The 24,290-nt window shown below is 43.2% G+C and overlaps 1 protein-coding gene across 1 annotated transcript; it reads left to right on the forward strand.

The window, feature by feature from the left end:
* Positions 1–13,368: 13,368 nt before the first annotated feature.
* LOC116224717 (zinc finger MYM-type protein 1-like) lies at positions 13,369–17,017 on the forward strand. The gene is made up of 4 exons (XM_042710482.1): positions 13,369–13,591; positions 13,879–13,950; positions 14,153–14,227; positions 14,521–17,017. Exons 1-4 carry the CDS (start codon positions 13,441–13,443, stop codon positions 16,671–16,673), a joined length of 2,451 nt encoding a protein of 816 aa, XP_042566416.1. The 5' UTR covers positions 13,369–13,440; the 3' UTR covers positions 16,674–17,017.
* The last annotated feature ends 7,273 nt before the right edge of the window (positions 17,018–24,290 follow it).

A 24,290-nucleotide genomic window follows, 5' to 3' on the forward strand; every position in this document is an offset into this window, starting at 1 on the left:
TAAGTCATGTTTTGCTAGAGGTTCAAATACTTATTTTCTGCATCAAATGCAAATTAAGTCATAAATGTTATAAAATGCAGTTTTCTGGATTTTTTTGTTGATATTCTATTTCGCACTGTTAAAATACACCTACCATTACAATTATAGATCACACATTTATTTGCAAGTGGCCAAACTTGCGAAATCGGCAGGGGTTCAAATACTTATTTTCCCCACTGTATGCTTAAGATTACGTTCTGTCTTTTTCATTGACATGGACACGAACAAAGATCACATTGTAAAAAAACCCTATCGGTTCTTTTGTACACACCACATAGTAGCCTAACAAACGTGTATGCTATGTTTTGCCATTTGTCAAATCAGCGTCATATCAGTTGTCTAGCCCTCACGTCATTCAACTTCAATGGTTTGGTGTTATGTGCCTACCAATGTAAAGTTCAGCAAATTGATCATAGGCTATCCTCCTAACAACACCACTTTTGAAGTTCGGGCACACAGCACCGTTCCTGTTGCCTCAGAACAGGTTGTAATGCAACGCGGTGCTGTAAAGAGTTATGACACTTGACCTGACCCCACTGCTTGCTTCAAGTTAGATAGATATATAGATAGTTTATTAATCCCGAGGGAAATTTAGGTCATCCAGTAGCTTATACACATATACACTTATGCACCTCACCAACATACATACATAAATCACATATACATACACATAGGGAGAACATATTCACACAGAGTGTTTCCAGATACAGGAAAGGGTCTGACCCTATTGTACAGAGTGCAATGATTTTGTCGGTGTTCAGGAGGAAAGTGATCTTGTGCTTGTGTGTGTGTTTGGAAAGTGCAAAGAGCAAAGTGATAGTGCAGAATATGTAAGTGGTAAAGTCTGTGCATGCCTATGTAACACTTGTTTACATACAATCTGAGATCTGGGCCATCAGAAGATTCTAGATGCTTTTCAGGTGCACAGTCTGTATTGACCTGTACTTTATCCTATAAAGTATTACCCGATATCTACAAAGTCCGCGAGTTCTTGAGTCCTTTATTAATCAACCGTCATCAACTGTCAGGTACATTCACTGGTTTCCGGTTCACAGATCATTTCATAATAGAAGTCCTGATTCTGTCAGTACTAAACATTACATCTCCCTTCAATTTTTTTTCTTAAATTCATGTGTGCAGATCACAAAAATGTCCCCTTGCATTTTACTATTATAAAATATTATTATTATATCATTGTAAATTTCTAGAACAAATTACTTGAATAATCCATTAAAATAAATGATTCATCTCAACATTGCAAAGTGAACTTTAAGTAGACATTACCTGAGACACAAAGTAGTTTTTTTTTTTTTTTCATAACTCACATTGCAGCAATATATAATTCACACAATCATAAAATTCATAACTCACAATGCAGCAATATATAATTCACACATTCATAAAATTCATAACTCACATAACAGCAATATATAATTCACACATTCATAAAATTCTTAACTCACAAAACAGCAATATATAATTCACACATTCATAGAATTCATAACAGCAATATAGGTAATACAATTTGTACAGTTCAAATAACAACAACAATGTTTTTTTTTTTTTTTTTCAATAGGGCAGCGATCCGCCTACACCCTTTTACAATCAATTATAAGTCGAGGACTTGCCTTGACTTAATAATGCGACCATACCTCGTGCGGATACAAGGCTCAGTGTGTTTTGGTTCGCATACAGACCCATGGTGGGGTTCCTGTTCCCCTGGTTCCCACTGTCCAGTGACCTGATCATCGTTGCTGATCTCAGGCTGCTGTGTGCTGTGTGTGTGTGTGTCGTGAAGGTGCTGTCGGTTGCGCCTGTACCTCTGTCCATCGCTGGTTGTGATGTGGTAGCTTCGTGGAGTCTCAGCGGGTTGGATGACAGTTGCTGGTTTCCACCTACCATCTCCTTGCTGGAAGCGGATGGGCATTCCAGCGTGCAGTGTTGACAGGGGCCTAGCAGATCTGTTGTAGTGCTGTTGCTGGCGCTGCTGGCATTTCTCTCGCCTTGCTCGCACTGCCTCCTGGGGGGTTACCTGAGGTCGTAGCTGTAGTGCTGTTGTGGGTAGGATGGAGCGCAGTCTGCGGCTCATCAGGAGTTGGGCTGGAGACTTGAGTCCATCGACTGGTGTGTTTCTGTACTCCAGCAGGCTGAGGTAAGGATCTTTCTTATCTTCTCTGGCCTTTGTGAGGATCCGCTTTGCAGTCTGGACGGTCTTTTCGGCCAGACCGTTGCTCTGGGGATAATGTGGGCTCGATGTGACGTGCCTGAAACCCCAGGACTCAGCAAACTGTTTGAATTTGTGTGAGCTGTAACATGGCCCGTTGTCACTGATGACTTGTTCTGGTATGCCATGTCTGGCAAACACCGATTTCATCTTGTGGATGACGGCAGCTGTGGTGATGTTGTGCAGGCGTTCAATTTCAAAGTACCTGCTGAGGTAGTCACATATGACGAGGTAGTTCTCAGAGTTCCAGGAGAATAAATCTGTAGCTACAGTCTGCCATGGATTCTCTGGGATTGCCTGTGAGAGCATGGGCTCCTTTGTGTTGGCATTGCGATGTGTTTGACATATTTCACACCTCCCTACGGTTGCCTCTATCTGTTGACCCATGCCTGGCCAAAACATTATGTCTCTTGCCCTGTGTTTGCTTTTCTCCACCCCAAAGTGTCCTGTGTGTATGCGCTGTAGCATGTCTGCTCTGAGCCTGTGTGGAATGATTATTTTCTCACCCTTTAGGAGGATGCCATCAGCCTCTGTGATCTCGTCACGGTGGTTCCAGTATTCACTGATCTGTGGGTGACACTGTTTCCTTGTCTCCGGCCAGCCTGACCGAATGACCTGTTTGAGGGTGGACAGCTGCTCGTCCTGAGCTGTGGCGGCCTTGATGTCCTGAGCTGTGGCGGCCTTGATGTCCTCTAGCCTGTCTGCACTCACCGGAGCTGCGCTGATGACTGTGTGTACCTCGGTCTCCATAGCCTCAGAGAGTGAACTGTCTGTGTCATTCATGGACTTTCTTGACAGCGTGTCAGCTACAGGGATCTCTTTGCCTGGTCTGTGGATGAGGGTTATGCTGTATTTCTGCAGCGCGAGTATCATGCGCTGTAGGCGCGGTGGTGCTAGGGCTAGTGGCTTGCGGAGTATTGTCTCCAGTGGCTTGTGGTCTGATTCCACGGTTACATGTCGCCCATAGAGGTATTCGTGGAATCTCTTACACCCGTATAGGACTGCATAAAGCTCCTTCTCTATTTGGGCGTAATTCTGCTCCGTGCTGTTAAGCAGCTTGGATGCATATGCAACTGGTCTGCCTTCTTGCATGATCGTTGCGCCTAAGCCATTTTTGGACGCATCGACCTGTAGCGTCACTTCCTTTTCGGAATCAAAATATGCTAGCACCGGCCCTGGTTCAGCTGTGAGTGTCTTTCATCTGCTGAAATGCTCTCTCGTGTGCTGTGTCCCATTTGAACTCTGTGTCTCGTCTTAACAGTAGTCTCAGTGGTGCACTCACCTTAGCCAGATGTGGAGCGAATCTTGCGAGGTAGTTCATCATGCCAAGGATCGTCTCCAGCTCTGCCTCGTTTTTCGGTGGTTGCATGTCTCTGATGGCTTTCACCTTAAGTGGGTCTGGTTTCAATCCATTGGCTGTGAGTCTATGTCCGAAATAGCTCACCTCAGACACACAGATGCGGCATTTGTCCGGGTTCAGTCTTACCCCTTTTTCTCTGGTCCGGCTGAGCATGGCTCTGAGGTTGCTGTCGTGCTCCTTCCTTGTCTTCCCGAACACAACAATGTCGTCCACGATGCCGGCCACGCCCTGAAGACCCTTGTATGTCTCATCTACTCGCCTCTGGAATTCATCCTGGGCAGACACGATGCCGAAGGGGAGCCTGAGAAACCGGTATCTACCAACTGTGGTGTTAAATGTAGTGAGCAGCGACGACTCCTCACTCAGCTTGATAGCCCAGTAACCCGACCTTGCGTCTAGGACGCTGAAGAACTTAGCCCCAGTCAGTTTAGATGTTACATCTTCCAGTGTGGGTAGAGGGTAGTGCGGCCTCAGTATTGCCTTGTTTAAAGGCCGTGGATCTAAACATACCCTAAGCTTGTGAGTTTTTGGCTTCTCACACACTACCAGCGCGTTAACCCACTGGGTAGGTTCAGTCACTTTGCAGATTATGCCATCCCTTTCCATGTTGTCTAACTCTACTTTTAAACGTTCTCTTAAGGCAAAGGGTACTCTCCTTGGTGGGCAAACCACTGGTGCTATGCTAGGGTCTATCCTAAAACTGCACTCACCCTGGAACTCACCGATGCCTTTGAAAACATCTGAGTATTCATTCAGTATGTTGGCTGACTGTGTGTCTGGCTCTTCCTCACTGGCGTCGGTGATGGCGTATACTACATTGATGAGCCCCAGGTCTTGACAAGCTCTGTAGCCTAGGATGGGTGGGCCGTTGCAGTCCACAATGTAAAACTTCCTGGTTATGGAGTTACTCTTGTACCTGCCTTCCAAAGTGCAGTACCCGTTCACTTTCAGTGCATGCCCCCCATAGCCAGTTAGCTTACGATTGTCAGTCCTAATTGGGGTGCTGGGCATGAGTGTGGCAAAGTCTTTGGCAGGTATCACATTCGCTTGTGCACCTGTGTCCAGCTTGAATGTCATTTGTTGGTTCTGTGGTCCCAGTCCTATGTCTGCATACGCGCTTTCCTCATTCTTTCTCTCCGTTGAGACTATGTCCACAAACAGCTCTGAGTCGTAATCCTCATCATCCTCAACAGCATGTACATCTCGGTGCCCTGTTCTATTTGAAGAATGATTCTTTGATTTACAAACTCTTGCGAAGTGGTTGAGTTTTCGGCACTTTAAACACTGCTTTCCTTTTGCTGGGCATTCAGATAGTTTGTTATGGTGCCCTCCACACGCGCTACATGCTTTGTAATTCGTCTTCGAGCCTTCGCTTGGCCTGCTGACGTTAGCTCTGCTGGGATATCTAACCGTCGCTGACTTTCCCGCCTTGCGGTGTACTGTGTGCACTTCATGGCTGTCATTAGCCATAGCCTTTAGCTGCACTTGTGCTAGCTCGTAAGAGCGTGCTATATCAATTGCCTTATCTAGCGTTAGCTCTGGTCCCTGACTGAGCAACTTTTCGCGCACTCTAGGTGAGTTGGTAGCGAAAACAATACGGTCCCTAACCATTTCGTCACTATTTCTATAGTCACAGTCTTTAACGAGTAGTTTGAGCTCTGTGACAAAGTGCTCGAATGACTCACCGCTCCCTTGCGTCTTTTCGTGGAACTTGTAACGGGCGAATATTGGGTTAGCTTTCGGTGTGAGGTATGCTGAAAATCCGTCATAGTATGTTTCTAACAATATCGCTTCATCCTCCGTTATTTCCCAGGTGTTGCTTATGTCCCTTCCTTTGTCCCCGATCCACAGCAGGAGAAAACTGCATTTCTCCGCCTCCGTTTTCTGTCGTAGCGGTCCCGTGAACATTAGCACTGCATGCTGTTTGAATCGCCGCCACGCATCAGGTAGGTTGGACGAATCCCATTCCATCCTCGGGGTAGGGACACCGAAAGCCTCCATCTTCTCTTTTTTTTTTTTTCAAGTGGGTTCGTAGTCTAACTACTTATTCTGACACCATGTATTGACCTGTACTTTATCCTATAAAGTATTACCCGATATCTACAAAGTCCGCGAGTTCTTGAGTCCTTTATTAATCAACCGTCATCAACTGTCAGGTACATTCACTGGTTTCCGGTTCACAGATCATTTCATAATAGAAGTCCTGATTCTATCAGTACTAAACATTACACAGTCCATCACAACAAAACAGGGTTTGATAACTTTCAGATTTTAGTGACAAATAATTATTTACATATATACAAGGCTCAAATCTGTCAACATTTAGAAAATGCAAAATAAAAAAACAAGCATCAAAATATCTCAATATCAAAACTAGGGATGCACCGATACCGATACCGATACCGGTATCGGTGCCGATACTTCGTTAAAATACTCGTACTCGTACACGTTTTGAATTGCCGATACCAAGCACCGATACCACTTATCAGTATTTCACTGCATCAAACTGGCCGGGCTATGCTGACACAAAATGTGATTTATTGTCCTACCTGTCCTACCACTCTCTGCCAGACTAGTAAGTAGCTTATTTGCCGTCTTGTGTTGCATTTGCTTGATGTTTGACTGTGTTAGGAAAGTTTGTCATAGTGTCAAAGTATTTCAGTATACAGGTTTCGCTAAATTTAGCTGCTAGCATCTCGTTAGCGATTAGCAATTCCGTTGAGCTGCCTTAACGGCGATTTGGGCTCATTTTAAGATAAATGACGACGACAGGAGTAAGGCACAGTGTACGATCTGCACTGCTACGGTGTGGAGGGGCGGAAAGGAAAGTACTTTGTTTAACACAAGCAATTTGATTAAACATCTGAAGACACACCATAGTGCTTAGTACACAGCGTTCACTGATGCTAGTGGCGCAAGACCGAAGCAACCAATCTTAACTGACGTCTTGCAAAAGAAAAAAACGCGCACGCACACACAGAGAGAGAGGTAGAGAGAAAGACTGTGCCACATAGGTTAAGTGATTGTTTGTGTACTTGAGCAGGAGATTCTTCTGATCCTTTTGTAAATTAAATGTGCTCTTGTGCTAATCTAGTAATAGTTCTGTTCACTTTTTGTTAAGCAGACTGTGTTGTTAACTATGCAGCAAATTGAATTGCCTTTATCTGGTTATATTTGCATTTTGTCTCATGTGATGATATTGTCTGTTTGAAGGCTTTTTTGTGTGTTAAAACCAGAAAGCTCTGTTTATTTTTGGCTTGGGATAGCCTTCTGTTAATTTTGTACTATAGGCTTGACATAATCTGCAGAGGATAAAATAAAATCTGCCTCCAAATTAATTGCACTTTCATGGAGACCAAATCTAAGAAGTATCGGTATCGGTACTCGGTATCGGCAAGTACACAAATAAAAATACTCGTACTCGTATCGGTTTGTAAAAAAGTGGTATCGGTGCATCCCTAATCAAAACCTTAAATCAACTCAAACTCTTTATGAATTCCTATTTGCTTCTCATTTAACTCTATTATAATCTATTTGCTTATTATTTATCTCTATTTTATAATATATTTGCTTCTTATTTGTTCTATTTTATTTCTTTACAATAGTTAAATGTAGTTATCTTTAATTTCCTGTTTTATAAATTATATATATATATATATATTAAGTATTTAATGAATAGTTAATAAATAAATAAATAATTTAATGATCTAATAAAGTTTGATCTAATTTCTATTCTCAAGCAAATCTTCACCTTAGTTCTTAACTTAATCAAATTCACATAACCCAACACAATTGTACAGGCTAGCAGTTCAAACAGTAGCTTAACATAAATCGATATCCCATTTACAGTACATACATTCAAATATTCAATCAAATAAATATGTTCAAAGTATCAGTGTGTTCATTCAGTGTCTTCTTTAAATAAAAAAAGAACATCCGTGGAACTTCAGCTATCAAGCTATCAAACAGTTCTCAGTCAGCTGGACTGGATGTGGTGTGGAATCTGTATTTTTCTGTCGTTCGGTGGGAGGCTCGCCATCTGGTTGTCGTCGTTGTTTTCAAGGAGTATTTAGTCAGTCAGTCAGGCAATATTCACTGTAGATGATTCCACAATGACAATCTTTATTTCGATCTTCAAACTTTTCAAACAAACATCTTTGTCCAGCAGGTCCGCTGTAGCTCGGTGTAGCTAGCTGGCTAGGTTAGCACTCAACTAGCACAAATCACAAAAACATAAATAGCATATTTTCAAACTGTACAACTGTACCTTTTCTATCAAACTCGTGTGAAACACTTTAACTTTGAAATATAATCGAATAATTCAATTTGGTTTAATTCATTTGGTCAGTAAAGACATTTTTAAAAGGTTGTCACCGTGAATTTTAAAACAGTCTTCTCCTAGTCTCTCCTCGCGTCATCTCTCTATTCAAAGTAAAAGTTGTGCGTGCTCTTCAGCACGCACTACGTCCTGTAGTAGAGGGCGCTCCAACATTATATTTCATTTCATTCATTACAATTCATTCATTAAAAATCTATGCTAGTGTGTGTTTTAACCTGACGGCGTAGCCAGTTTATGATCTGGGGTGGGAGGGTGAAAAGAGACGGTGGCTTTGTGTGTAGCCCGACTGGCGTCTTGTGTGTGCCTATTGCAGTGCCGTGGGAGTGTGTGCAGTGCCCTACAGCGGTGGTGTGTGTTGGAACGTTATTTATTGTGGTGTGTTGTATTGCTGTGTAACCCGCCTAGTTTAACAGGGCCTTGGGGTAGTCGTTCAGTCAAGTAGCACTGAGGCTTACTGGCTGTTTTAGTAACCTGACCTGATCCGGCATTTCTGGTAGCCATATGAATTGACTGAGTAACTTGTATAATAATAAAGACTGTTAACTATTTCTAAAGTCCGTGTACAGCCTCGTTCTGTGTGCATTCTCCCAACGGAAAGAACCTGACTACAAACTAGGTTTATTACACTGGTGGCAGTGGTGGGATATTCTCTAATTTTCATAATTTAATTGACCTAGATACTGTTGTAACAATGTCAGAGGGGGAAGACAATGCGCCAGATAGGCTCGACGCTGTTAATGGCGCAGGGAGAGCAAGGGAGGCTATAGCTACTGCTAGGCCGGTGTTCATGCCGGAGACATTTACTGGTGTAGGCCGTGAGTGGTCTGACTGGTCAGAGCAGTTCGATCTAGCGGCAGATGTTAATAATTGGAATGAGCCCTTGAAGCTAAAATGTATGTCTCTACTACTTTCCAGGCGTGCCAGAGACATGTATAGTGGTTTGACGAGTGATGCCAAAGAAAACTATGCATTGTTGAAAGCAGCTATGGCTAGATGTTTTGAGCCCTGTGACAGTGATGACTGGAGTAGGGCTAGCTTCACCGCCCGGCGCCGTATGCATAACGAGACAGCTAGGGAATTTGGCAATGCTTTACGGCGTCTTGCCACTAAAGCTTACCCCACAGCTGATGACTACATACGGGATATGTTGGCTAGAGATCAGTTTTTTACCCATTTTTCTAGTGGTGAATTCCGGATTAGCCTGCGCAGTGCAAAACCTAAAACGTTAGAAGAGGCTATTGATCTTGCCTCTGAGATGGAGCTTCTCAGGAATTTGGAGCAAACCCATCTGATGCCCGATGCTAAAGTTAGGGGAGTGGTGGAGCACAAACCGAAAAGTGATCAACAAATGGAAGTGCTGCTAGGGATGGTGGAAGAATTGAGGCAGGAAGTAAAACATCTTCGTACAACAGTGACTAATATCCAACAGTCTAGTAAAAATGCCACTTCAACTATGTTTTCTAGGGAGTCAGGACGAGCTTCTCGGAACAATGTTGAACCACAAGGTCCCTTAACTCAAGCCAGGGGGGCGGGGGATGGCTGTTGGGAGTGTGGGTGTTCTAGACACATAAAACGAAACTGCCCATATTATAGGAGGTTTGTAAAGGGGTTTGCTGGGATGGCTCGCCCTCTGCACCAGCTCACAGAGAAAGGCAGGCGCTTTAAGTGGACAGAGGTGTGTCAAACAGCCTTTGAACAACTGAAACTGAGTTTGATGTCAGCCCCAGTTCTCGCATACCCAGATCCCTCCAAAACATTTGTTCTCGATACGGATGCTAACGATGCAGGTATTGGGGCTGTGTTGTCACAAGAAGAGGGAGGGTTTGAACAGGTGATCGCATATGCCAGTAGGGCTCTAACCAAACAGGAGAGAAAATATGCAACAACAAAGAAGGAGCTGTTAAGTATGGTTCCTTTCATAAAGCATTTTAAACACTATCTGCTGGGTAAGGAGTTTGTCCTACGGACAGATCATAACTCCTTGAGGTGGCTGAATAATTTCCAAGGGTTGGAGGGACAATTAGCCAGGTGGGTAGAGCAGCTTGCTAGCTTCCAGTATAAAATTGTACACCGTCCTGGACGAGGGCATACAAATGCAGATGCCCTCTCTAGGCTGCCTGCTTATCTGTCAACGCCAGTGGTCTCTCAGCCAGCTGTACAGACACAAGGGGGGGCAGTGATAGCGGCGGTACAAAACATAACTCCTAATGCAAACACGGGGTGGGAAGGGGATGAATTGGCTCAGGCTCAGAGAGAGGATGCCGAGCTACAGAAGATCATTGCTGTAAAATCCGAGGGAACGAATTGTTTGCAACCACCGGCTGATCTGCAGAAGTATGTAGCTGTGTGGGCTCAGATACAAATGCAGGGCTCCCGATTGGTGAGGTTTCCGCCATCAAATTCAGATGCTGCAAACCAGGTCCAGATTGTTATTCCCAGTTCTATGGTGCCAAAAGTCTTAAGACAGTTGCATAACGATGCTACAGGTGGTCACCTGGGAATACAGAAATTACAAGCAAAAGTAAAAGACCGTTTCTATTGGATGGGCTGGTTTGGGGATGTGAAACAATGGTGTCGGGAGTGTAAAGATTGTGGGTCACGAAAAGCTGCGGGAAAACAGTGGCGTGCACCACTTCAATCTGTGGTAACTTCTAGGCCCTATGAGCGTGTAGCATTAGACATCTTAGGACCTCTCCCTGGAACCCCCAGAGAAAACAAATACATTGTAGTTATTGGGGATTACTTCTCAAAATGGACGGAGGCGTTTCCTCTTCCTAATCAGGAAGCTGAAACGGTGGCAAAGATGTTGGTTGAACAGTGGGTGTGCCGCTTTGGAGCCCCCCACACAATTCATACTGATCAGTGCCGTAATTTTTAATCTAGGTTGTTTAAAGAAGTTTGCCAGTTGTTGAACATTCATAAGACCAGGACTACACCTTATCACCCTCAATCGGATGGAATGATTGAAAGGTTTAACAGAACACTGGGGTCAATGTTGTCTCTCTTTGTAGATGATAACCAATCTAACTGGGATATCCTGTTGCCTTATGTGATGATGGCTTATAGTAGTGTTCACTCGAGTACAGGGTTCACACCATACAAAGTTGTTTTTGGGAAAGAGATAGTCCTGCCGGTGGACGTTATGCTTGACCTGGGTAATGGGGAAAAATGCTCTTCGGCTTCAGAATATGTGGCTAGATTGTTGGAGACACTGTCTACAGTGGTAGATGCGGTAAAAGGGCATCAGTTAAGAGCCTCCAGGAAGCAGAAGGAAGATTATGATTTTAGAGCACATTTCCAGTATTATTCAGAAGGGAAATTGGTGTGGGTCTGTGGGACAGCTAGGAAAAGGGGGCTTTGTCCAAAATTACAACAAAGGTTTAAAGGTCCTTATAAGATCATAGAAAGGATAACAGAAGTTCTGTATAGACTAAGGCCAGTGGATGGGGGGACAGAAACAGTGGTGCACTTCAACAGACTCAAACCATGTCTTTCTTCTGTGACAGAGGCTACCAATCAAGGGGGTGCAGCGATGACCACTGACAGCTGCCATACCACCTAATGAGACCCGTCTGCGATCTCCATCCTCTACGACTGGTCGAGAGGGCAAGGTGGTAGTGCCAAGAGCCAGAGCCAGGGTGCCCCCAGCCAGACCTACAGAAGGATCAAGCCGTGGCGCAGAAAGCTGTGCCGTCTCGGTTGGATTACAACGGCAAGGGGACCGACCCGCTCAAACTACACAGCCCCGAGGTGGTCAAGAACCTTCACAAACGGGGGCCATGCAGACACCCACGGCTAACCAGATGGCGATGGAGGAGGAGACACGCCAGGACGCACCTTTACTCGAAGCGACTCGCCAAGGGCGACCAAGGAGGCCGCCAGGATGGTCTCGGGACTATGAGATGTTTTGATTGAGACTCGAGGGCGAGTCTGCTTTATGGACGGGGGGAGTGTAATGAAATGACGTTATGTGTGATGTGTTAGGAATTTTTTGACATGACTCTTGTATGGGGGGAGGGATCTAGGGGATGAGCTGGCGGTGTTAATTAATGGGCTACACCTGGTCATTGATGAGAGTGAACGTGGAACATAATCAGTGCTGAGACAACATGGATAAAGGAAGACCACAGCGAAAGGTGAGGTGGCTGGGAAGCGGTGCTAGATTTCTCACGTCGAGCTGCATTCAAGGTGTAGGGGTGGGTGCCGTTCGCACGCTGCTTAGGGCTGCCGGCGGTGAAGAGTGGGATACTTGTAGCAAAGGCTGGGGAAGAATTAGGAGTGCGTTGGCTGCTTCTCAGGTAGGGGTTTTCCGTTACTGGCAGAGACCTCACCAGTGCTGGATCGGTGGTTTCTGTTTCTCACCTTACCGATCAGTGCCCAAGCTCAGACCCCGGGGGAGGGTCTTGTAACTCGGGAGAGTTAAGTTTTAATCTCTATTCTTTTGTGTGTGTGTGCGCGTGCGTGTATGAGTGTGTGTTTTAACTAGGGCTGTCAGCGTTAACGCGTTAATCTATGCAATTAATGCGGCCGCGATTAACGCGATAAAATATTTTAACGTAATTAACGCAATTTAAAAAAAATAATAATTAATTTTTTTTTTTAAATGCCTTTATTTGGATAGGACATGAAGTTATGACAGGAAGCGAGGCGGAGAAGAGGTGGGGAGAGGATTGGGAATTACATCAGGCCAGACTTGGCCTACCATTTTATGGGAGCGATGAGGGACAGGTGGGGCTTGAATAGCCCCCCTTGTTCAAAGTGGGGAATGACAGAAAAAGTTTGAGAACCACTGCGGTAGTTGAAGATGGAGAGAGCTGAGGGATTGTTGGGCGCAGTGGCGGTTCTACCAATGGCGGAGCCAGGGGGTGGCCACGGCCACCCCCCGTAGAATCTCGGCCACCCCATTGGCCACCCCAAGCACCACATCAGAGCGGTTAAAAGTTTTGACGGCTGTGGAAAAATGCGGAACCTTTCTCGCACCGCTAGTACACTGTCGGACCCTTTAGCCACGCGCAGCGCGCACACATCCTGTATTTGAATTAAACGGCTCAAGCATGGCCTGAGAATGCCTGTTACCACCTGACGCTTCGACCGGCACCTGCGGCTAAGTGAAGAAACCCAAAACAGAAAGGTATGATATCATAATGGATGTTGTTTTTGTCTTCTAATAACTGTGACTATCCCACCCATGACTATCTATTTTGCGACGTTTAGAAGCAAGCTAGATCGGAGGAGAACATAGTAAACTGTTAAAATTGCTATATGCTATGCTGTATTTGATAACTACGTTGCGAGATTGTGTACAGTGTTTTAATATAATCTCTCTCTTGTCTCTACACACATTTCTTTTTGCAACTTCGGATCGACTTTCGATCTAGTTATTTGCTGTTAACTGCTATTGTTGCCAGAACGTGTTATGATTGTGTCAGGTATATACAGTATGCATTTTGGATAGGTGTCATTAAAGAGGGAAAAATAATGAAGAGGAAGAAGGCAGACATAGCGTCCTTCTTCAGGGCAAGTGGAAAGAAGACAGCTAAGGCAAAGAATGAGGATGAGATGGAGAAAAAACAGGCAGAGAGCGAGGATGAGGAGCCCCCAGAGAGCAGCAACTTAAATGGACCTCCAGGTATACAGTATAGAGACTCACATATAGTACAGCTTGGTATGAGGTTATCTTATTTACAATTGGCTTAAAGTGTGTCTATTCATATACAGGTCAGGTTGAAAGTGCATTGTAAAACATATCAGTTAGTTTTTTCATTACATTAAAGTATGGCATATTTGTATTTGCTACCCAGAGACACTTTCACTAATATTATACTTTAGCTTATAGTGTGTTTGTTAAACACTATATAGCATGCATTATAAAACCTTTAGGAAAATTACCTGTACACCTTATTGTAATTATTTTAGATGTTTCTGAAAGATTGATTGAGAGCAGGACAGAAGAGTCCTCCCTGAGGAGTGGCCCCAGTGGATCCCCAGGTAAATTGTCAATCTTACATTGTATGTTGTACTCTTCTGCTAACTTTTCCATCGATATTGTCCACAAGTTTATATTGAATATGTTTATATTATGTAGAAAATGAATTTTAATCTTTTGTATCTGTGAAATTGGATAGTGGATCATTACACCTTGTGGAAAATACTTTAAACACCTATTAATGTTTTTAATATATATATTTAGATTCCCACAGAGAAGATTCAGACAGCGAGAGAGAGGAGCCTCCAACAACGAGTGGCGGCCCAAGTGGACCTCCAGGTATACTCACTCTTTCACACATACTGGACACTTTAATTCCACTTCAGTTTTGCCCAATCTGATACAGTGGCCTGATAATTCATAAACAGGTATGAGTCATACCACTCACCTCAACTTGAGTAGAGTTGGATGAATGGCCTCAAATCTATAACGTTTTTAAGAAGATTATAGTGTTCAGATAATCCATTAGATGTAACATGGGATAGTACACTCCAATGTATGAGTTTATCTTGATTATTAATCTCTGCTGTAATTTAATAATTGAATATGCCTTTTTTCCCATTTTTAAACAGACATTTCCAAATCAAGAACTGATAGTCCAATCCAGCCACGTCTGAAACTCTATCCGAGGACACTCCAGGGCGACAGGCGCAGACACTTTCAGGCATCGTGGTACTCTATCCACACATGGCTTGAATATTCACTGTCACAAGACTCAGCATACTGTTATGCATGCAGGCATTTTGGCCTCCCACACACAGAGTCAGTGTTTACGTCAGCCTTGGGTTTTAAAAACTGGAAAAAGGCAACATTCAGAGATGGAGGGTTTTGTGGACATGCAAAGGGAGAGGGTCACACAAATGCAATGATTGCTTGGAAAGAATATGAGAGAGCAGATAAAGCTGATGCCTTGTTAATGAGTACTTTAAGTAAAGAACATCATAAGCAGATAGAGGAAAATCGTGCCTACATAAAAAGTTTAGCAGAAGTCCTACTGTTAACTGCAACCCAGAATATTTCACAGAGGGGACACAAGGAGACAGTAGATGCAGACAACAGGGGAAACTTCTTGGCTATATTGGACATGATTGCTAAACATGACCCAGTTGTTAAAAAGAAAATGACAGGGCCTCGCAATGCAAAATACACGAGCCACCAAATTCAAAATGAAATTTTGGATACATTAGCTGAAATGGTACGCGCTTCCATCATAAACGAAGTCAAGGAGAGTGAAGTCTTTTCCCTTATGGCAGATGAAACTAAAGACCTTAAAAAAAAGGAGCAGATCTCTTTAGTGTTAAGATATTATTATGCAGGAGCCGTAAAAGAGAGCTTTTTGCACTTTGAATCTGCAGACCGCCTAGATGCTGCAGGCCTGACGCATAAAATAATACAGGTACTTGAGAGATGTGGCTTGGAATACAAAAGTAACCTGATCGGGCAATCATATGATGGGGCTTCTGTCATGAGTGGCAAGCACTCAGGCGTTCAGGCTCGTATTAAAGAGGTGGCAAAACAGGCCTTTTATGTACATTGTAATGCCCATTGTCTTAATCTTGTTCTTGTGGACACAGTTAAGGCAGTACCACAAGCTGAATGTTTTTTCGCATTGTTGCAGAGACTCTATGTATTTGTGTCTGGCTCGTACATTCACAACAAGTGGCTGAACATACAGAAAGAAATGTATCCTGGAGCACCCAGAGAACTTCAGCGATTGAGTGAAACAAGGTGGGCTTGCCGGCATATAGCTTGCCACACTGTTCTTGATAGACTACCTGCCATCATGCGTCTCCTTGTAGAAGTGGCTTCAGAAAACAGTGGCGATAGAAGCATTGATGCACGAGGCCTGCTCGCTCAATTTGACCTGCAGTTCATTGGACTTTTGGTGATATGCAATAAGGTTTTTGGTGATGCAAGGTGTCTCTCTGACATGCTACAGTCTCCCTCTCTTGATTTGTGTTCAGCTGTGGATCTAGTTCAAGCCCTTGTGCAAAATGTTCAAGCTTACAGGGATGAATCCTACTTTGAAGGACTCTGGAGAGAAATCTTAAATACTGCTGAAAAATGTGATGTAGAGGTGGAACCTACTTCAAAAAGAAAGACAAAACAGAGCCGGTGGCTAGATGGACATGCTGTCATGTCCTCAACGGGTGAGCGTTCAGAGCAGAGTATGGACACTTTCCGTACCAGCATATTTTACCCTGTGCTGGATAACATGCTCAGTGAGCTAAACAGACGATTTGCTAAACCAAATTGTGAAATAATGTTGGGAATCCAAGCCTTAAATCCGTCAAGTAATACATTTTGCCAAGAGCAAGCTCTATTTGCATTTGCTTCTATTTATGAATGTAACACAGATGACCTCAAACACGAGTTACACCAAATGAAAAGAATCCTAGAGAGAAAAGTCAAATCTGGCATACAGAAGCCCTCTAGCCTAGTAGAACTCACTAAATTCGTTGAACCCTTTAAAGAGGTATTCCATGAGCTCTTCAGGTTATGCAAAATTGCTATTGCCATACCAGTCAGTACTGCCTCCTGTGAACGCAGCTTTTCCACACTCAAGTTAATAAAGACACACTTGAGATCCACTATGGATGATGATCGACTGAGCAGTCTGGGTATTTTAAGTGTGGAGTCCAGACGAGCAAAGTCCCTGGACTTGGATGAATTTGTTAATCGATTTGCTGCTAATCACAATAACCGCAGAATACGTCTGAAATGAGTGTGTAAACAATGATATGATGAAGTGATGATGTAAATAGTTTCAATAATGCAGTTAGAAGTTCTGCATTGGAAGATTCCATGTAAATAATCCCCAAGGGCTTCGAGGCAATTGTTTTTTTAAGAGGCACTATTTTTTATAACACAAAGGAAAGTATCAAAGTGTTCAATGCCTCTGTTATATACAGGAGGCTAATCTTTAGATCTTTAAGGACAGTCATTGAAGTGTTCAGTTTTCATGAGATGTCACTGTTTGGATTCTCTGTCTGATATGTGTAAATGTGGCTCAAACTTGAATCATTCTTGCAGACTCCGCCTAATACCCATTGTGAATATGATGTTTGTTATTATGTGTTATGTGCACTTATTTACAACTAACTATTGCAATAACTTATTATTTATTCATGACTTTTTTTATTACAACAAAATCATTCATCAGTCTCTGTTGTGGTCTCTCATCCCCAGTTAAAACAGACCCCAGTAAACCCGTAACACCGACAGTAGCTAAGCTAGTGCTAATCATCAATTGTCTCCTCAGCGCTAGTCCAACAGGCCCGTCTGCAATCTTGTGTTTGTCCGAAGGGTAAGTGTCTGGAGGAGGGATGGAACGAGAGCACTATCGAGCTGTTCCTGAGCGAGCTGTTCTGTCATGGACAGAAATAACTTCCTGGGGAACTGCGGGGTCGGCAAGCGGATGGGCCGAGTGGCGTCCGGCCTGGTGGCCAGGAGACACTACGGGTAACTATAGGGACACTACAAGACCTCTATACAGCACTACAGGGACACTACAAAACCTCTACCCAGCACTACAGGTAACTACAGGGACACTACAAGACCTCTGACAGCTGGGATCTTGCGGAAGATGACCATTTGTGTTTTGGCACCACTTTGGCCTTTTCCACTGTTGGAACTCCGTGTGCTTACCTGGTGATGCGAATATTTACAGGAATGCCCCTCTAAGAGGCCCTTTCAGCCCTTGTGTTACCATGGCAGTGAGTGCAGGGACTACAGACCTTGTGACGAAAGCCTATTGTTTTGCTCTCCTCGATCGCGACATCAATTGCCAGCATGACAAGATATTGTATGTTTCTCCAGCGGCAGCACCCATATTAGACTGCACTCGTCCGTGATGTTCATCCCGCTGGCCTTGCTCTCAGCAAAGTCGCTTTGGACAAAGCCATAACCATAATAAAGGAATCCACCTGGTAGTAAGTTACTGGAATGGGTTCATTGAGCCAGATCAGGTCTAGTTAGTGGCTCTTATGCAAATTCCCCTGTATTATTATCTTGCATGGTAAACATCTGTGTGCGTTCGTGTGTGTGCGCAGGCTTTGAGCCGATCGTGATCGAGAACATTCTGGAAGGAGATGAGCCTTGAGGCGGTGCAGAAGAAGATCGAGGAGCTCGGGGCTGAAAACATCCTCTGTCTCCACTCCACCACTTCCTGTTTCGCCCCGCTCTGACAGGTTGCAATGACGATGCACGTTTCAGTTCATCAACTATTTAACTTCACCAAAATCAGTGTTTAAGAAAGTTTTTATTTAGTTTTGATTAAAATCAAGTGTTTCTATGATTGTGTGTGTGTGTGTGTGTGTGTGATTGTGTGTGCGCACACTCCCTCTAGACTGGAGGAGCTAGCGATCATTTGTGCTATACATGACATCCCCCATGTGGTGAACAACGCTTACGGAGTGCAGTCATCGAAGTGCATGCACCTCATCCAGCAGGTATGCCAGGTCTCAGGTCTCAGGTCTCAGGCCTTATCCAGCAGGTACGCCAGATCTCAGGCCTTATCCAGCAGGTACGCCAGGTCTTATCCAGCAGGTATGCCAGGTCTCAGGCCTCAGGCCTAATCCAGCAGGTACACAGACCTCCGGCCTGGTTCCAAGCACGTCTAAGGGACGCTTGTGCATCCATAGCTCGTGTGCATCCATAGCTTGTGTGCTTGGCTTGCCAAACACCAGGCCCTTTCCCTCCATGATCAGACAACGCTTTTGCGCTCCATGTCATGTCGCTGTGGCTTTTAGCTGGCTCTGGTTTAGCTGGCGTACGTTCAGATGGTAGTGGCCCTGTCCCAGACCAGTCCGCTCCCAGCAGGGTTAATGCAGATCAGTCCGCTCCCAGCAGGGTTAATGCAGACCAGTGTAGGGTGTCCAATCAGCATTCAGCCTGGTGAGATTGAAGGGGTGTGTAGAGGCAGGAGTTGACCCTTGTGAGGTCTGGAGGTTGAGAGATACTCTCTCATTAGGTTACGATTCCACAGGAGGCTGCAAAGGTGCTGTTCAATGTATAGCCTTCCCACACACGCATGCCCACCTGTCAAACACACACACACTTAAATAAGTAATTAATTACTTGTTCATTTTTAATAATTATATGCAATGCTGAAAGAATAAAATTCTTTATAATGTGTTATATTCCATAATTCCATATCTGTGTTGTCTGTTATGTAAAGAGAATGTGCTGATGTCTTACGTAAGTCGAAATATTTCTACAAGTGGCTACTGGTTAGTCATCAGACTCTGACAGCAGTCAGACAGGGTGCATGTGTGTCTCCATCCATCCCACACACACACACACACACACACACACACACACACACACACACACACACACACACACAAAAAGGTAAAAACAGGGCTGGATCTGCGCTCTGAAACAGGGTAGCCCAAAAGGGGGGGGGGGGGTTTACAAACACTTGTAAAAAAAAAAAAAAAAAAACACAGATTTTCAAGAGATGAATGAATAAAATAAAATAAACGTACTAACCGCACTGGCACCGTAAAGGACTACTCAGCACGGTCATCGTCAAACTAAGCTGCTGGGGGGGGGGGGGGGGTTTACAAACACTTGTAAAGAGACACAGATAAGTAAATAAATAAATAAATGTTACATTAATGTTAAATAAATACATTTTAGTTACAAAACACTTATAAAAAGACACAGATTTTGCCAGAGATAAATGAACAGGAAATTACGTACTAACCGCACTGGCACCATAAAGGACTGCTCAGCACAGTTATCGTCAAACTAAGAGACAGCTGCTGGGGGGGGGGGGGGGGGGGGTACAAATACTTGAAAAGAGACAGAAATAAGTAAATAAATAAATGTTCCATAAATGTTAAATACATTTTACAGTGAGTGATAAGCGAGATCAAAGAGGTATGTCTTAAGTGCATGTTTAAAGGTTTCAACCGTTTCGGCCATTCTTAGGTATTCTGGCAGAGTGTTCCAAAGGTTGGGGGCATAGAAACTAAAAGCTGCTTCCCCATGTCTCTTTGTCCTGGCTTTTGGAACTGTTAGAAGTTCAGTGCCGGAGGACCTCAGGGATCTACTGGGTGTGTACCTTGAGAGCATGTCTGTTATATATTCAGGTGCATGACTATGGAGTGATTTATAGACTAGTAGGAGAACCTTGAAATCTATTCTAAAACTAACAGGTAGCCAGTGCAGTGATTTTAATACTGGTGTGATGTGCGCTCTCCGTCTTGTTTTAGTGAGGACTCGCGCTGCTGCATTCTGTATTGTTTGTAGTTGACTAATGGCTTTTTTTGGTAGACCAGACAAAAGCGAGTTACAGTAGTCTAGCCTGCTCGTGATAAACGCGTGCATCAGTCTTTCGGTGTCAGCCTGAGCGAGAAACGGTTGCACCTTAGCAATGTTTCTTAAGTGATAAAAAGATGTTTTAATTATATTTTTGATATGGGTTTCAAAATTGAGATCTGAGTCAAGTATGACGCCTAGGTTTCTGGCTTGGTGCTTGGTGTTAAGTGCTAGTGTTTTTAAGTGTGCAGTTAGTTTCTCTCTCTCGTTTTTTTCACCAATGACTAATACCTCTGTTTTATCTTGGTTTAGCTGGAGAAAGTTTTGTGACATCCATACATTTATATCAGAAATGCAATTTACCAAACAATCAATAGAGCTGTAGTTGTTGGGTGTTACAGAAATATAGAGCTGGGTGTCATCTGCATAGCTATGATAGTCGATGTTGTGCCTCCTAATTACACTACCAAGGGGTAGCATGTATAGACTGAAAAGTAAGGGCCCTAAAATGGATCCTTGAGGGACCCCACAGGTCATACAAATGTTTTTTGAGCTGTGGTCTCCGAGGGCGACAAAGTATTCCCGGCCAGTTAGATAGGTCCTAAACCAGTTTAGGACCGGACCAGTGAGGCCAACCCAATTTTCAAGTCTATCAATAAGGATATTGTGATCAACAGTATCAAAGGCTGCGCTCAGATCCAGAAGGGCCAAGACAGATAGTTTTTTGGAGTCAGCATTAATCCTGAGATCATTTACAACCTTGACTAATGCCGTTTCTGTGCTATGATTGGAGCGAAAACCAGATTGGAAGGTGTCAAATGCACAGTTAGCATCTAGGAAATTATTTAACTGTTTAAAGACAATTTTTTCCAGGATTTTGCTTAGAAAGGGAAGGTTAGAGATGGGTCTAAAATTGTTTAGAACTGAAGAGTCTAAATTGCTTTTCTTCAGGAGGGGTCTCACCAGGGCAGTTTTAAGTTCTGATGGGAAAATACCTGTAAGCAGGGAACAGTTTATAATGGCTAGAATGTCCTTAGACACAGAGTCAAAGATGGTCTTAAAAAATTTGGTGGGAAGGGGATCAAGAGGGCATGTAGACGGCTTCAGTTGTGACACTACTTTGCTCAGCATTTCTATATCAGCCAGTGCAAAAAAAGCTCATACTGTTACAGCATGGTGGAAGGGGATCAGAAAACAAGACATTTGGAATTTCTTGAGCAATATTTTTCCTAATGTTCGTTATCTTATCTCTGAAGAATGCTGCAAATTCCTCACATTTGGAGGTGGAAAAGAGACTATCATCTACTTTAGGTGCAGGATTTATAAGGCTGTCTATTGTTGAAAAGAGGACCCTGGAATTGTTAGAATTTGTAGATATCAAATTAGAGAAATGATCCTTCCTAGCATTTCTTATTGCTTTATTAAAGACTGAAAGTTTATCCTTAAAGATATCAAGGTGGACCTGTAGCTTGGTCTTTCTCCATGTACGCTCAGACCTTCTGCAGGATCTCTTAAGTTTAATAATTTCCTCATTTCTCCATGGAGCTTTTTGTTTGGCTAAAACCTTTTTTTGTTTCAATGGTGCTACAGAGTCAAGTGCTGTCCTTAATTTTGTATTTAGAGTAGTTACTAGATCATTAACACATGATGGCCCCGTATCTGGGTTTTTTGCACTAGTTATGTTCATCATTACTTTGAAATTCTCAGCTGCTGCAGAGTTAAGATAGCGTTTCTTAATAAAACATTCAGCACTATTTCTAACTTTAGGTACCAGTGCTGTAAAGAAAATACAAAAGTGGTCAGAAAGAGCAAGGTCACAGATAGACGATATAACAGTTGTAAGACCCTTTGTAATAACTAGATCAAGGGTGTGGCCACGGTTGTGAGTGGGTTCAGTGATGTGTTGTGTAAAGTCCATGGAATTCAACACACCTAGCGTGTGTGTTGGCCATATCAATGCAACCCAAGCATCTGAACTGGTCATCATGTAGACTTTATGATTGCAACCTTCACAGCTTCAAAGAAGATAATGATAAAAGCTTCATGTGCACCACACCGACCTAAATGTATTCATGAGCACCACCCCGACCTAAATGTATTCATGAGCACCACCCTGACCTAAAGGTATTCCTGATTACCACCCTGACCTAAAGCTAGTGAGGAGCTGTCCGTGCCAAGCGCATCCTCCATGTAAGGTTGTTCTGCCAGTCTGGGAATGCTAAGTACCAGGACTCATCTAGTACCAGTGGGGTGCAAACACTGCCGGCTCACATCTGTGCTCAACTTTGCCAGCTGTTCCTGCTGTCTTGGGAAAAAGACTGTCGGGCTCTAAGTCAGCACAAATACACACACACACACACTCGCGTTAAGTTTAAATTAAGCAAATAATCCTCCTTCTCTACTATGGGCTTCCACTAGCTGTTCTCAATATAAGCTTCCACACAGGATGAAGTTGGAATTGTGGAACTCAATCATGAATCATGTGTTTTATACATATCCAGTCACTGCAGCCAGAAAAGATGGGATCCTCCCGATGGTCCACCAGCCTCAGCCTGTTTAATGCTGCACAAGCCTCACGATTCATTCAACCTTATTGTTAAACTATCATTATGGATGACGCTCTTATCTATGTATTACGGTAATAGCATTGGCTGTTATATTTGAGATGTTACGGTTTCTCATACCTACGTGAATGACATGTATGTCGTTAGTTCAGTTGAATGCTGTGCAGAGAGACGGATGAACATAGCCGGTGCACATGTAAAGAAAAGAGACGCTCCGCTTATTCTTTCACGCCAAGTTATGCCTGCGCAAGTCAGATAACTTGACACTTATCCTTGAATAAATGTCATTGTCCCTGTTTATTTGTTTTTCTTTAAGAATTATGTGTTTTATTATTGATCTAAAATACACTGTTGACTTTACTGACGTTTTAATCAAATAAAGAAATGTAATGTATCCAACTTAACGTTTTGCCACTGTTTAAAGAGTCGTTCGTGAGTTGAAATGTGGATTATCCTTAAATAAAAGTAGCCTACTTGTAATACAATTAAATTCATTTCTCAAACTTGTTTCGTATTGTGCCGTCATAAAGGTACAGAGAATGTTGGTGATATTACAAAGTAAAATGTTTGAGTGGTTTAATCACTCTTGATCCAGTGCGACCGAGAACAGTCCTATTCCGTTAAGTGCATTTTTCTACCGTGACTTTCGTTACCTAGAAATCATTGTTATATTAACTGTATCCATATTCGCCTATCAGACAGATATTTTGAACTCGTTTTCTTCCCAGTATATATATATATATATATTTAAAGACGTGCTTTTTTTAAACGCCACTGTCTCCGACCTGTCAACCAATATCAGGTAATGTAATGCTTTTATCGTAGGCTCATAAATGATAGAGTGTGTAATTATGAAGAATGGGAAATATATAGGCTTGTATGTGTGTAGCCTTCGTGCGTTTGCCTTTAATTACAGTCTATGGGCGGCTAGAAAGGAAAAGTTAGTTACTCGTATGAATATTATTATTATGGATTATCGGTGGCACCATTGGCAGTAGCCCATATGTGCGTAAAGCCCTATGCTCATAGTGGGTATTTTACTGGGTTGCAGAAAAAGTTCAGTTCATAGCCAGAGAAAGTTCCTTGCAGAAATGGGACCCGCTTAATTAATGATGATGGGTTTCCATGGTAACAAATATGACGTAAACATTACCCACCACCTAGGTCAGGCATTCTGACGTCATAATAACTCGTGAGACTAACGTCCTTGCTAGACAACCTAACTGAACAGTGTTTAATTAATCAAAGTGTTTATTCTCTTGGTAAATAACATAATTGGTTTATTCTTCTTAGTAAATTAGTCCACTTACCCCACAGGTCAATATGACTGAGACAACGGATAAAAGCCTTTCTTCGGTAAAGGTAAGAATTTATTAGAAATGGATTAATTATATATTTCATTTATTCAGAACAGGTTTTGAGTGTAGCTCAACTAGACAAAGTGACACAAAATGTACTTCATTGCTTAGGTTATCTATGTCCGCCCCGTGTGGAACAAGACTCAACTATTT

This window comes from Clupea harengus, chromosome 18 (assembly GCF_900700415.2).
Source record: "Clupea harengus chromosome 18, Ch_v2.0.2, whole genome shotgun sequence".
NCBI lineage: Eukaryota > Metazoa > Chordata > Actinopteri > Clupeiformes > Clupeidae > Clupea > Clupea harengus.

Excerpts from the sequence above, each read along its gene's own strand:
- LOC116224717 (XM_042710482.1), top strand. The coding sequence starts at position 13,441 with ATGAAGAGGAAGAAGGCAGACATAGCGTCCTTCTTCAGGGCAAGTGGA. Across the intron at positions 13,951-14,152 it reads TGGCCCCAGTGGATCCCCAG|ATTCCCACAGAGAAGATTCA; the intron begins GTAAATTGTCAA and ends ATATATATTTAG. Across the intron at positions 14,228-14,520 it reads CGGCCCAAGTGGACCTCCAG|ACATTTCCAAATCAAGAACT; the intron begins GTATACTCACTC and ends ATTTTTAAACAG.